General features: G+C 37.4%; 1 protein-coding gene across 4 annotated transcripts in view; it reads left to right on the top strand.

The window, feature by feature from the left end:
• Window positions 1-1,061: 1,061 nt before the first annotated feature.
• mroh1 (maestro heat-like repeat family member 1) overlaps window positions 1,062-12,919 on the top strand; it is a 33,868-nt gene continuing 22,010 nt past the window's right edge. For all 4 annotated transcript variants that reach the window (XM_057339894.1, XM_057339893.1, XM_057339896.1 and 1 more), the window contains exons 1-14: window positions 1,062-1,267; window positions 1,728-1,817; window positions 2,862-3,007; window positions 5,218-5,349; window positions 5,514-5,676; window positions 6,039-6,137; window positions 6,234-6,385; window positions 7,562-7,702; window positions 7,907-7,999; window positions 8,587-8,665; window positions 10,211-10,324; window positions 10,483-10,556; window positions 11,340-11,462; window positions 12,086-12,193. In XM_057339894.1, coding sequence (XP_057195877.1) covers window positions 1,787-1,817; window positions 2,862-3,007; window positions 5,218-5,349; window positions 5,514-5,676; window positions 6,039-6,137; window positions 6,234-6,385; window positions 7,562-7,702; window positions 7,907-7,999; window positions 8,587-8,665; window positions 10,211-10,324; window positions 10,483-10,556; window positions 11,340-11,462; window positions 12,086-12,193 — 1,455 coding nt within the window. In that variant the 5' untranslated portion in view covers window positions 1,062-1,267; window positions 1,728-1,786. The remainder of the gene's footprint in view (window positions 1,268-1,727; window positions 1,818-2,861; window positions 3,008-5,217; window positions 5,350-5,513; window positions 5,677-6,038; window positions 6,138-6,233; window positions 6,386-7,561; window positions 7,703-7,906; window positions 8,000-8,586; window positions 8,666-10,210; window positions 10,325-10,482; window positions 10,557-11,339; window positions 11,463-12,085; window positions 12,194-12,919) is intronic.

Genomic DNA, 12,919 nt, shown 5'->3' with positions numbered 1-12,919 from the left:
GGTGCGTGTCTGTCACACAAGTGCCTCTCAGTAAAAGCAGTAGGTTTTTGTGTGCGATCCATCCCAAACTGTTTATTAGACTGACTCTGTAATTCTGTCTCGACCTGGAGTCCCAACTGTGCAAAACTGATTGACTTTAGTGGCGGCCAATTCTCTCTGCGCATTAAATAAAGAGAAAATGTCTCGGCAGTTTTGCATTTGTAATTAAAATAATAAAGCGTCTTGTGGATTTTGTAGCCTATAGTAAAACTAGAAATCCCTAATGTGTCTCGTCAGTTGCAGTAAAGCTTTCAACTCACTCTCTGACAAGGCCAAGAAAACAAAGAGCAAAAAATATGGTGCATGCCGTGCAAATAAAGGCTGTGTAATTATACAGCAGTGCCTGAACAGCAGGTCCCACAAATCATTTACAGTCAAGGCACTGTTAAAAATGGTATTTGAATATTAGCACCAGAAAACATACAGAATGAAGCAAACAATTATTAGCCAACTTATTTTTTAAGTTGGTTTAGATGTAATTGTTTTAACATGAGGAGAATAGCAATACAAAATTCTGCAATTACAGCAATAAGCAATGCATTGCAGTATTTTAGGTTTGCATTGAAAGTTGAGGTTTCCAACTACAAAGGCATGGCCAGACGCACTGTTGAAATAAACAGGACGCACAGAGTTCATCAGCTCCCTCTAGTGCATTTTGTACTGCCGTATTTCACTATTCATTATTGGGAATTCTTTAGCAAATCCACTAATACAGTAAGATCCTGCTCAATTAGCAATATCTCTTCGGTTGAAATGCATGTCAGTTATGTGTATACAAATGTATTATCTCCTTTTAAAGAGAAAAGGGTTTTAAAGTGTATTTTTATTTGTTAAACAGTTTTCAAATATTAAAGTACATTATCAAACGAAACAATCAAATTTCCCCGGACATGGTGCAGCATATTACTAATAATAATCAAAAATAGGTCGATTTACTGATTTTCTTCTTCGTTGGTGTTTGGACTGCGCGCGGCCCCGCCCACTCCGCTGAGTCGCTCCTCAGCAGCACGTGATTAGGCGTGTTTACCTACGATACAATGTAGCACTGAGACCGTCAACCCGTGTTCATAAACCTCAGATAAATAAAACAACACACCGTCGCGTACAGGGTTACAACCACTAACTAGACACTGGGGTCTTCGTATACTAATAACTGCTCTATGCGTCTGAGAAAAGGGGATCTGAGTGTGTAGCCTGCGGGTGAACAAGCAACGCGGACGGGGTAAAGGTAATACACGACTGACATAACGTAATCAATACTGAAATGTTTACGTTGTTTAAACACGATAAACGTTTGTATTTGGGTTGCACTGCTAGCTTTCGGTTCAAACCTAGGCTAATCGGAAGAATGTAATGCAAATGCTGTCACAGTACTTTATTATTATGTCGTCGGGCTTTGAGGAAGTTGACATCGACAGTGAAAAAATCGACTTTGGAAGTGACCCACAATGCTGACCAAACGTGTTCATACGCTCATAAAGCGTCCCGTTTTACACAGATCTGTGTTTTCATGCCACCTTACCCCAAACCGCGTTGTGGCTGTGTCTTCAAATGAGCCGCTTACTGGACACTGGACAGAATGTTTGGGAATCCCGAAGATGCAGAATATGACGCTTAAACTGCTGTCTAGTTAGGCAGCTCGCTAGATGTTGACACGCATCATTGATGTTGTTGGTTTGTGTCTGCAGAGTCATTCGAGGGACACTGGACAACCAGATGCATTCCTAAATCTGCTGCTGGCCTCGGTATGGGCATTATAGAGGAGACCGATGTAGAGCGTGAGTATTCATTTTCCTCTCCATCTGGTCCATATTATGGGATCTAATGTTGGTCCACACATTATCATGTGACATGAAAATCTAAAGTATGTGACGTTTTGATTTTTATCTCAGATTTTTTAATCTAATAAAGAAACACTCTTTCAGCATTCTATCAATCTACCTATCTCGGTGCGTGGCGGTAGATTGATAGAAGTACACATACTGTAGCTTTATTAATGTATGTTGTTGATCCTTGAGGGCACATTTTAAAACAGCAGCAACTAGCAACCGCTTTTCATTTTGAATCACACTGGACAGAGTCATCATGGTCTTCTTATGCTTTTATGCCCGGTTTCACACACAAGGCTTAAGACTAGTCCTAGACTAAAATGAAAGTTTGAGCTGTTTTACCTGAAAATAAATTGCCCTGACATATCTTTAAATATGTAATTGCCATTGTTTTGTCTCAAGTTGACACCAGTAATGTTTTTATCAAAGGCATTTGAATAAAAATATCCTAATTTAACTAAGTCATAGTCCTGGCTTAAGCTAAGCCTTGTCTATGAAACCGGGCCTTAGAGTCTTATGTAAACTCTTTAGGTAAGATTTGCATCAATGAGAATGTATTAGGTACGTTGATGAGAATAATCCAATCAGATAAGCCTATAAAATGACCAGATCATCAGACGTCTGTTTTAGGATACTGTCTCTGTATTGTGAGTTAGGGAGCAGGAAAGAGTCCTATCCACCCATCATGTTATGTTCTCAGTCGGCTGGTCATGATGTAGCAGTGTTAATCTCAGATCAAGTTAATTACAGTAATTCCAATGATTCATTGATCAGATACTCATTTAAACTCATTTGAGTGGGTGAGGGAATTAATGTTTGGTGTCTGAAATGCCCCCATAGTAAGAAAATATGGAGTCACTAAAAGCATTGGGTCAGGTTTTTCATTAAACCATGTGTTGTGTGGGAACGTTTTTGTGTGTCTTGTCATTCCATATAATCATATATTCATCCCTGTTATCATCAAATTATATGTGTATGTTTTTGTCCAATCAGAGGTGACCCTGGCTCTTTTGGATGCTGCCAATGACAGGGATCCAGTGGTGCAGGAGCAGGTCAGGAAGTCGATCTTGACACTGGGGAACCAACAGCCTGATAAGGTCCTGTCCATGTGCCAGGACTACCTGATCAAACATCCCAAGGTCAGCCAAAAAGTCAGATTAGAACATCTGAACTAGTTTTGAGGACATTTTCCAATGAAATTATCGGTTTGACAGAAATAGTTGATGTATGACAGAGAATCCCTAGTTATTTAATGGAGTTCAGGTCTAGGCTAATTGCTTGTTACTGAGCCTCGTCTCTGTGGGTTTGTTTCAGTTTTCCTATGAGAAGATTGTAATGCTGTTTTCATAGACATATTGTTGTCACTTTACGGTGGAAATGGATCATTTCGGACTGTTGCACGCTTTATAACAACAGGGAACAGGTAGTTGTTCGCTGCTGTGAATATAGTTCCTCTTTACCAATACTATATAGTAGCATAGTATTTAGTGCCTTAATTGTTTTACAAAACAGTTTCTGAAATACTGTGTAATGCAATATAACATCAAGGACATACTGTACATAAAGTATTAAAACATTGTTTTATTAAGCAAATTAATTCGTGCAATTTCATATAGTCTCTGATAGGCTGCACTATAATGTATCGCGATACCACTAAATCTTATTGTAATCGAGCTGGCTGCGATATGTAATGTTTCTATATTTTTTTAATGCGTAGCTTGTCCGTGAAGCACGGCTCTGGGATCAGTAGGAAATGCTGCTCGATCTAAAAGCAGTGCGAGTTTGAGTCGCTTATAATGTGCATTTGAAAAAGCAACACCCGTCAAACATGATCATTATAAATATACTTTATTATCATAAAAATACCTGACGAGGCTTGAGTAACAGTGATAAAAAGATGTCCATAGGCATTTCCTAGATTCTAGAACGTGTTATGGTCTTCTTCTGCTGTGCGTGTTTGGAGTTTCCGCACGAGAGCGCCCTCTGGCTTTCGGATGCAGCAGCATTTTCCCGTACTTTACTCAAAAGCTGTGCATAAATCACGTGATATTTATCGTCGGTTTATCGTGACAGTGTTAAATGGTACATAGGTGAACTGGAGTTTTGTGTCATACTGTCGCTTTTTCTATATAATGTATTTAATCCTGGCTGAAAGACTATTTAATCTGTAAATAACAGCATGCTGTATTTATCTCTCAATTCAAAGAATGTCTCTTTACATTGCACATTTAGGCCTACTAACATTGTGGTCTATCACTCTTTAATAGACTTGTTGTATAGCTTGATATAGTGTCTGATGTAGGTCAGTCAACATACAGTATGTTGATCTAAAATTGGTTGACATGTTTAACAGGGTTCTCCTGTTAGGTAATTTGGTATATTGCAAATATTATTCGTTGTGCAAAATTATAAGTACTGTTTTACACTATCTTATTTTAGGCATGTCAATGGGTTGTGAGTTTATACAAGGCGACATTGAAGGACACTTGAACTATTGCACGTTGGTCATTGACCTGCTGACAGAAAGCAGCTCTAGTATCTCTCTCTGTAGGAACTTGTGTCATTCATTTCCTCTAATATCCTCAAACACATTCCTCTGGAGATACGACATATGTTTGGATTTAAGTGCATCAAATTTATCGGTCTCATGCCCTGTTTTAATTTTATGTACATGTGATTCTTATGTTTGTGAGGTGGTTTTCCCGCTAATAGATCCTCTAAGGTCAGGATCCCTTTTAAAAGAGTTTCGCACAAAATGAGCCAAAATAGGAATCATGATAGAAAGATAAGAATCAGTGCCAAAAGTCTGTTCCTTAAATAGACCCCCACACACCGTTTGTAATAAAGTATTTATTTGTAATCAAACCTCTTTGTTTTATTGATTTTTAATACCTAAAATAGTGTTGCAGAGGAACCCCACTGCTCACAGACAAGTTGCATTTTAATCACCACGATGGCCTTCTTTAATAGTTTAGTTCATAATTCACAGTCACATAACAATGTGAGTATATACTGTACGTTACAAACCCTAGGGGAACTATGAATATTATTATGTATGCCTTTTTGGGCTCTGATTTGGCTTGTCTTTTTTAAAGTTGATTGCTTTGTAAGATTGTAAAAACTATATGAGCCAGTCTCTGAGGGCCGGGGGCCAGTGTAAGAGTTTCACATTAGGTAATGGAACTGTCACTTGCATTATTAAGTACTTATTAGGCCAGTCACTGTGTCCTATGTTTGATGATCTTGTATCTGTTTGTATGCTTTGCAAACGTAAGCATTTGATGTGCTCGACATGGACAAGATTTCTTGAAAATTGTGAGAATAACATCTTTGTGTTTGTCCCATGTAGCTGGTGGTCGGGCACAGAGTGGTGGTCTTGCAAACCATTGAGTTGGTGGTGAAGAGCAGGATTGATGACATCAGTTACCCGAATATCAAGAATGTCATACAGCTGGCATCAGATGAGATGACAAAGTCAAAGGTGATCTTCACTGAGACATCTTATTCACTTTTGTGAAAATGGCGGTAAAAATATTAGTAATGTGGCTGGTCTAAAACTGGCAAACTGTTTCGGTTAGAAAGATTTGTATTATCCTATTAATATTTATTATGTAAGAGAACTTATAAATATTTTCATCTGCACAGGACGTTGTCCCAGAATGGCAGCAAGCAGCTAGTAATATTTTGGTTGCCGTGGGCAACAAATATATCAATGACATTATGGAGGAGATTCTCAGCAAGTTCCAGCCAGGAGTTTTGCCGCACTTCTTTGTGGTCCAAACACTAGCCAATCTGTCAGACTCGAACGGTGCGTGTCTAACTTTATTTTCTTCATTCAAAACTCCTGATTGCCTTAACAAAGACTCACAACCCTACACTAAAAACACACAGTTTAAATAAGTTTGAAGCTTTAACCTTTAGATGTCATCAGATGATGCTCGGTCATGCTTTGTGCATTTGTCAGTTGATCGTCGTTGTTTCACTTCCTCATTTAAACCTTGTGTGCCTTGTGTATTATTTTTGTGTTTTCTTACAGTAAAGACCATTTTGTTATTTGTAAATATTAAACAAATATATGACTTATTTTTTAGCTGTCATCCTGAAAACACACAGATTAAACTCCATACCTTTACGGTTTCTGACTGTTTGACAGCCTGTTTCTGTTCACAGTGTATGGCATGGTGCCTTTTCTCAATGCTATAATGGGGACCATGTTGCCCATGCTGGGTATGGCCAAACAGGACAACATGAAATGGGTTTTTTCTTCCGGTAAAGTGTTTGATTTATTCGTTTTCTTATTGTTTTTAGTGGAATGATATGTTGTGGTCCGAATGAGGTTGTACCAACAATAATGTTCTTTAATAGCGCTCTGCCGCTTCAGCGAGAGCATTCTAGAGTATCTGGCCAATTTGGACAAGGCTCCTGACCCTACAGTACGTAAAGACACCTTCTCCAGTGAGATCTACTCAGCCTATGACATTCTGTTCACCAGCTGGATTCAGAGCCGAGAGCCCAAGGTACACTCAATGAGACAGAGCACACATCCAATTACAGCTAACTCACTTTGAGTCTAAAGACATAAACATGTTCCTGCTGAGTTCATAGTTTTCTTGCTGTTTGGAACATAAAAAAAAGATAAACAGTTTGTGCATTATTTTGGAACCCAAAATAAAAGAAAAAAACAGCACATAACAGGGAAGAAAATAATGCTTAATGCAAATTAAACAATGCAACTAACTACATCTGACAACAAAACCAGTATTATGGGTAAATTTCACGAATAAAGCTGAATAAATATTCTTTCCATTGACGTATGATTTGTAAGGATGGGACAATATTTGGCCGAGATACAGGTATTTTAATCTCTGGAATCTGAGGGTGCAAAAAAATCAAAATACTCAGAAAATCGCCTTTAAAGTTGTCCTTAGCATAGCATATTACTCACAAAAATAAAGTTTTGATATATTTACGGTAGGAAATTTACAAAATATCTTCATGGAACATGATCTTTACTTAGTATCCTAAAAAGTTTTGGCTTAAAAGAAAAATCGATCATTTTGACCCATGTAATGGTTTTTGGGATATTGCCCCCAAAATTCCCGTGTTAATTATGGCTGGTTTTGTGGTCCAGGGTCACATATAGTCTTGCATATTTAAAGGGATAGTCACCTAAAATGATCAAGTGTGTTGTATCATATATTTAAACTCAAGACGTTCAAAACCTGTATATGACTCTTTCGTCTGTGGAACAAAAAAGAAAATATTTTGAGAAATGTCTTTGTGGTTTTGTGTCCGTACAATGCAAGTTAGTTAGGGCCAATGTTGTTTGCTTGCCAACGTTTTTTCAAAAGATCTTCTTCTGTGTTCTTCAGAAGAATGAAAGACATACTGGTTTAGGGTGGGTAAATGTTGAGAGAATTTTCATTCTTGGGATAACTTGTCTTTTAAGAAAGCAAAATAAATAAAAGGCAGACAACATGCAAACATGCATTTTATATAGTTAGTTGCATTGAGTTAATGAATCTTCATTGATATCAAATGTCATGCACCTCTATTGTGTTTTGGCGAAAATTTAATTTGGGTCTTAGAGCAAAGCCACTTGAGGACCTCTGTGTTAGATTGTGAGTTCCTGTGTTAGGAAGTGATTTGCATGGGTTTGTGGTGTGACTGTTCTCATGTGTGCTGTATTGCAGCTGCGTCTTACTGTGGCAGAGGCCGTTGGGTCAATGAGTCACCTGATGGCTCATGATAAACTGGAAGAACAGCTTCCCAAACTTCTTCCTACTATACTTGGTCTCTACAAAAAGAATGCAGAACACTACATCATTAGCAAGGTAGAATGGTCCTCACTGTTCCATATAAAACTTTAAATTATAGTCATCATTTACTCACCCTTTTGTCATTTCAAACTATCACTTTAAAACTTTAAAATCTATTCCCTACAAATTATATTATAGGTATAACAATTGAAAAGTTTACTTCTAGATTTAAATAAGCAAAAAGAAAAAATCATTATTGTCTTGTGTTTGTTTCTTTAGAGTCTATGTCAGATTCTGGAGGCTTCTGTGAATATGGGGAGCAGAGTGTTGGAGACTCAGATTGATGGTCTTTTACTCGCTCTGCACCAGCAGGTCTGTCTGTCTGTCTTTATTATCTTTCTACTCATGAGTCATGACAGGTTGTTTTGATGGACTTCCACGTCTCTTTCACAACTTCTTTTTAACCCTGTTTTCATGACAGTAGAACAGGTTTGAAGTCGTCTAACCACAAACTCACTCAGCGAACAGCCCAGAGCCATTTAACGGTCTTAACAGGAAATCCCGAAATGTCTGTTTTCACAGAAGTTGATTTGGAATTTGTTTCAATTTAATTAGGTCAATATTTTAAATCGGGTTAGAACAGATGTTTTTTTAATTGACTTCAAGCTGTACAGCTTCTGTTTTTTTAATACTCTGTAAAGCCGCGTTTAACCCAGTTATTAAATTCCAATTTGTTGTTCCTTATGCTTGTTATGCCAATGTTGTTTTGGACAACTGCCAGTCACTAAAAGAAACGCAGCACTTTTGAAAGCTGTGATTTATTTGAATACCAAGTTGTTTGTTTTTTATTGGTAAAAATTTTGCCTCAAGGTCTCACTGTTTTTGCCGATTTACATTTGTGTTTGTTTTTAATTCATTATTAAATTCATTTAATTCATTAAATCGTTTTTTTCCTTCAGATATGTTCACCTGTGGACTTCAGCAACCCTCCAACTGTGAAAAATCACAATGAGGTCCTGCGATGCTTCAGTATCCTTGGTGGGCCTCCTTTAAGCTGTATTTTATTGCATTGGAGTTGCACATAACATTGTATTATTATAGTGGATTTACACAGTCGAACAGAAAAACTGTTTTTCTAGCCATGTGGACGTTATCATTTTTGGGCTATTGACAGCTGCACCACTTCTTGGCCGTAAACCGGGCAGAAGGCTGTATTTCCAGTCATCTGACTTATCCTGATCATGTGCTGATGGTGTCTGAGCTGAGATTAAGTGTCACACCAGCAGTCTCCTCCAATCAGTGAGATAAAATGGGACAGTCATGTGTTTGGTGCTGATTTGAGGTGACGCAGACCAGCTGGATCTTTCTCCACTGATTTCAATGTGTTTCAAGGGGATATAAGGAATGTCAATCAGGACATTTTAAACAATGTGTTGTTCAACTGTGAAAATAGTTGGTTATGCGAGCCTACGTTAAGTGTGTTGTTTTGCTTGTATTCACTGGGGTTTTCAACTGTTTTAGTAACGGTTACAGCTATGTGTCTAGGCCAGGGGTCTACAATGGGGGTCTCCTGGGGGTCCATGTCAGTATTGAGCGTTCGCCAATTATAAATTGTTCTCAACTATTTTTGTGTTAAACAAAAATACAAAATATAAGCAAGTTTAACCAAAGTTACGTTCAGCTATTTAAAAGTAAAATGTAAATGAATTGTAAAGTCAAAATAACGAGTAACACTCCGTTTGTTACAGTAACATCAATGTTTACTAATACATATGTAAAATGTGAAAATCAAATATGTAAAATCAAAGTACCGCGAGAGCGTTTCGAAAAACCATTAAAAGTTTTCTTTTGATCTCATCCGCCTGTCGGATCTTGCGGCGCCGCATCAAGTCAAACAAGCCTTTAGTCTGCGCATTAGTGAGCCTGAGGTCACGCCCATATTCCCAGATGACTCAATCGTAAACAAAGAAATAATGTTACCACGCCCCTATTTATAACATCTTATAACTAACTAAAACCAAGCTTACTAGAAAAATGACATGAACCATCTTTGGAAAAAAATATTTGTAATTGGATTTTTTTAGTTTGCCGTGATTCCTGTTCGTTTACATGGTGTATAACCTATACTCCAGCCAGCCACCAGGGGGCAATCAAATTGCTTTGGCTTTTTAGGTCGTGTGCGGTTCGACCAAATAATGTAATGAATAAATGACTCTGTATGTCAATAATGGTTATTTTTTATTATTATTGGACTGCATTTGTTTTTTTGGGGTATAAATAGGACCGTCTAATGCTTTTCTACATCGTTTCTATCCACCAAGGGGTTCTTGGCTTGAAAAAGGTTGAAGACCCCTGGTTTAGGTAATGAAGCAGTGCATAAGCCAAAGAAGAGTTTATATGGGTTATTACTATATTGGATCATTTACCAGACATTAAAACCAGACACCATTGCCTAACGTATACTATTGTATTGTGGTTTGTAAGCTGGCACAGAACATCGTCAAAGTCTATGACAGTAATGGAAGGTGAACGTGATGAATTGCGCTAATTTTCTCTTTTATGTTTGGCTAATTTTGCCCAAAGCAAACACGTTCCCGGACCGTCTGATGGTGTTTGTTCTCCAGAGGCTGGAGAACAGTAATGAGAGGAACAGAATGGGCTCTCTGGCTGTGCTCAGGCACCTCATCAACTCATCCAGTGAGTTTTACACCTGTAATCAAGTGCTTTATTGCTTCCTCAGTGAACAGGACACTCTTATCCAGATTGTCAGGCTTATTTATGCACAGATTTCAATGTTTTGCTGACTTGGTCATGTGAAGACCTGAAGGTTTACGGCTGTGCTCCGTCTCTTTTAGCCTCCACTATGGAAACCAAGAAGCTTCTGATTCTTGCCAGCCTTAGACAACCTCTGGCTGACCACAGCAATAAGGTACAGTGATATGTTTTGAGTCCAAACGTTCAGATACTTTGTATTCTTTCTAGATTTTATGTAACAAATTGTTTATTGCATATTATCGATTTTATAATTTGTGTGAAAAGTTCAATGTCTCACTATTGCTTTAATGGCGAGATGCACTCAAGCTGGCACGGACTGACATGAATTCAGTGCGAAACCCAATGAGCCATGTTATCCAGTACCTTCTAAGAAAATTCCAGAGATCTTCTAGTGTGGTTCAATGGAACAAAATACATTTCGTACAAAGTTAATGTCACTTTTTTTATTCCATAAATAAATCATTGTCTATAGGCTTTAAAAAATCCCCATTTTAATGTGGACTCAGACTCTTAAAGGGATAGTTCACCCAAAAATGTCATTCTCACCGTCTTGTCATTTCAGATCTGTATGACTTACTTTATTGTGCAGAACACAAAAGAAGATATTTTGAAGAATGTTGGTAACCGAACAACTGCGGTACCCATTCACTTCTATTATATGCAAGTAAATGGGTACTGCTGTTGTTCTGTTACCAACATTCTTCAAAATATCTTCTTTTGTGTTCTGCAGAAGAAAGTAACTCATACAGGTTTGAAATGACAAGAGGGTAAGTAAATGATGACAGAATATTCATTTTTGGGTGAACTATCACTTTAATATGATTGGCATATAAATCTGTCTTCTACTTTTATGTATGAAACTCATTTGGTGGAGGATAAATTTGCAGGTGTTCTAGAGTTTAGAGAAGAAAGGTAATGCTTGTTCTTACCTGTGCAGGTGAAGAAGAGAGTGGTTCAGGTGATCAGTGCCATGGCTCATCATGGATATCTGGAGCTGGATGGAGGAGACCTGCTTGTTCGGTTCATCGTCCAGCACTGTGCTCTACCAGACACTTACAATGTATGAACATCTGCAACCAATGAACACGTTTCATTTTCTCACTGCAAAATAAAAAAAAACTCACATTAAGGGTAGCTGCAGTTATGGGATATTTTTTATTATGGGATTAATTGCGATTTATCGCATCCAGAATAAAAGATTGTGTTTACATAATATTTGTCTGTTTACTGTGCATATTAATTTTGTATTTATAAAAACATACACATACATGCATGTAGTTTAGAAAAATATAAAAAATAAATAAGCATTTATATATAATTTTAATTATTGGTAAAGATAAATAAGTACATGTTAATATTTCCTAAATATGCATACATGTATGTGTATGTGTCTATAAATACAAAATTAACATGCACAGTACATAGACATTTATTATGTAAACACAAACTTTTATTCTGGATGTGATTAATTGCGATCAATCGCTTGACAGCCTTATATTCAATTCAATAAAATAACTCATAAAACCTTTAATGCACTGTAATATTATGCTGTACATTAGTATCCGCATAAATTCGCTATAATTTAGTTTATAGTCCATATAAACATTTATATCTCAGTTCAGACCGCAGTTTTTAGCTATAGTTAAACTCACATAGTGATAAATTGTGTTGATGTTTATATAGCGTGGTCAGAGACCCCCAGATCCAGAGGATGTGACCAATGAGGATCTGCGGAGCATGTGCGACAACACACTGCATCTTTTCACTACTACAGTGGGCCGACTGACTGACGTGAGTACACAGAGCAAGTACACACAAGCATACGCCCTCTTCAAACAAGCCAAGGAAAGTTTCCTTCACATTTGAAGTCAGACATTTGTTCTGTTTTTTTTCCCGATCTAATGTTATTCCAGAGCAATGGAATTCTTATGGCAGATTTAGGGCAACGTTATGATTGACTGATATTGTATGTCATTTGTCTTTTTCATATTTCAAAAAGTGAACTTGATAAATGTCCAGCTGTCACATAATATCTCAGCTGTCATTTTTGATGCAGTACAGAGAGCTTCTACTACATTAAGGAAGGCGATGTTTCATCTCGCACTCGAAAGCAACACCTATTTATTTCATCATTTTTTGTTGCACATAGCTTAGTGGAGTCGGCAGAAACATTTTTACGTGCAATATAAACCTATTTGGCAAGACAGCCTTTCGAAATATAGACGTTTATGAAGCAACACAAAATGGAGACATGAAAGAAAAAAAGACGTCTGTCGGGCTTGATGCTTGTGAAGATCCATACAAAGCAACAAATAACATTCAGTAGATCTGACTGTATCCGGATGATTTGAAGGGACAATCCAAAAAAGTTATTTCATCATGTATTCACTGTCTTGCCATTTTAAACCTGTAAAACTTACTTCTACAGAACAGAACACAAAGAATATTTTAAAGAACATTGGCAAACACACAATATTGAACCCTATTCACTTACATTGTATGAGACATTTCTTAAAA

This window comes from Triplophysa rosa, linkage group LG8, assembly GCF_024868665.1.
Source record: "Triplophysa rosa linkage group LG8, Trosa_1v2, whole genome shotgun sequence".
NCBI classification, from domain to species: Eukaryota; Metazoa; Chordata; class Actinopteri; order Cypriniformes; family Nemacheilidae; genus Triplophysa; species Triplophysa rosa.
Note: the sequence above shows the minus strand (reverse complement) of the source record. Positions and strands in the feature narration are given on the sequence as shown.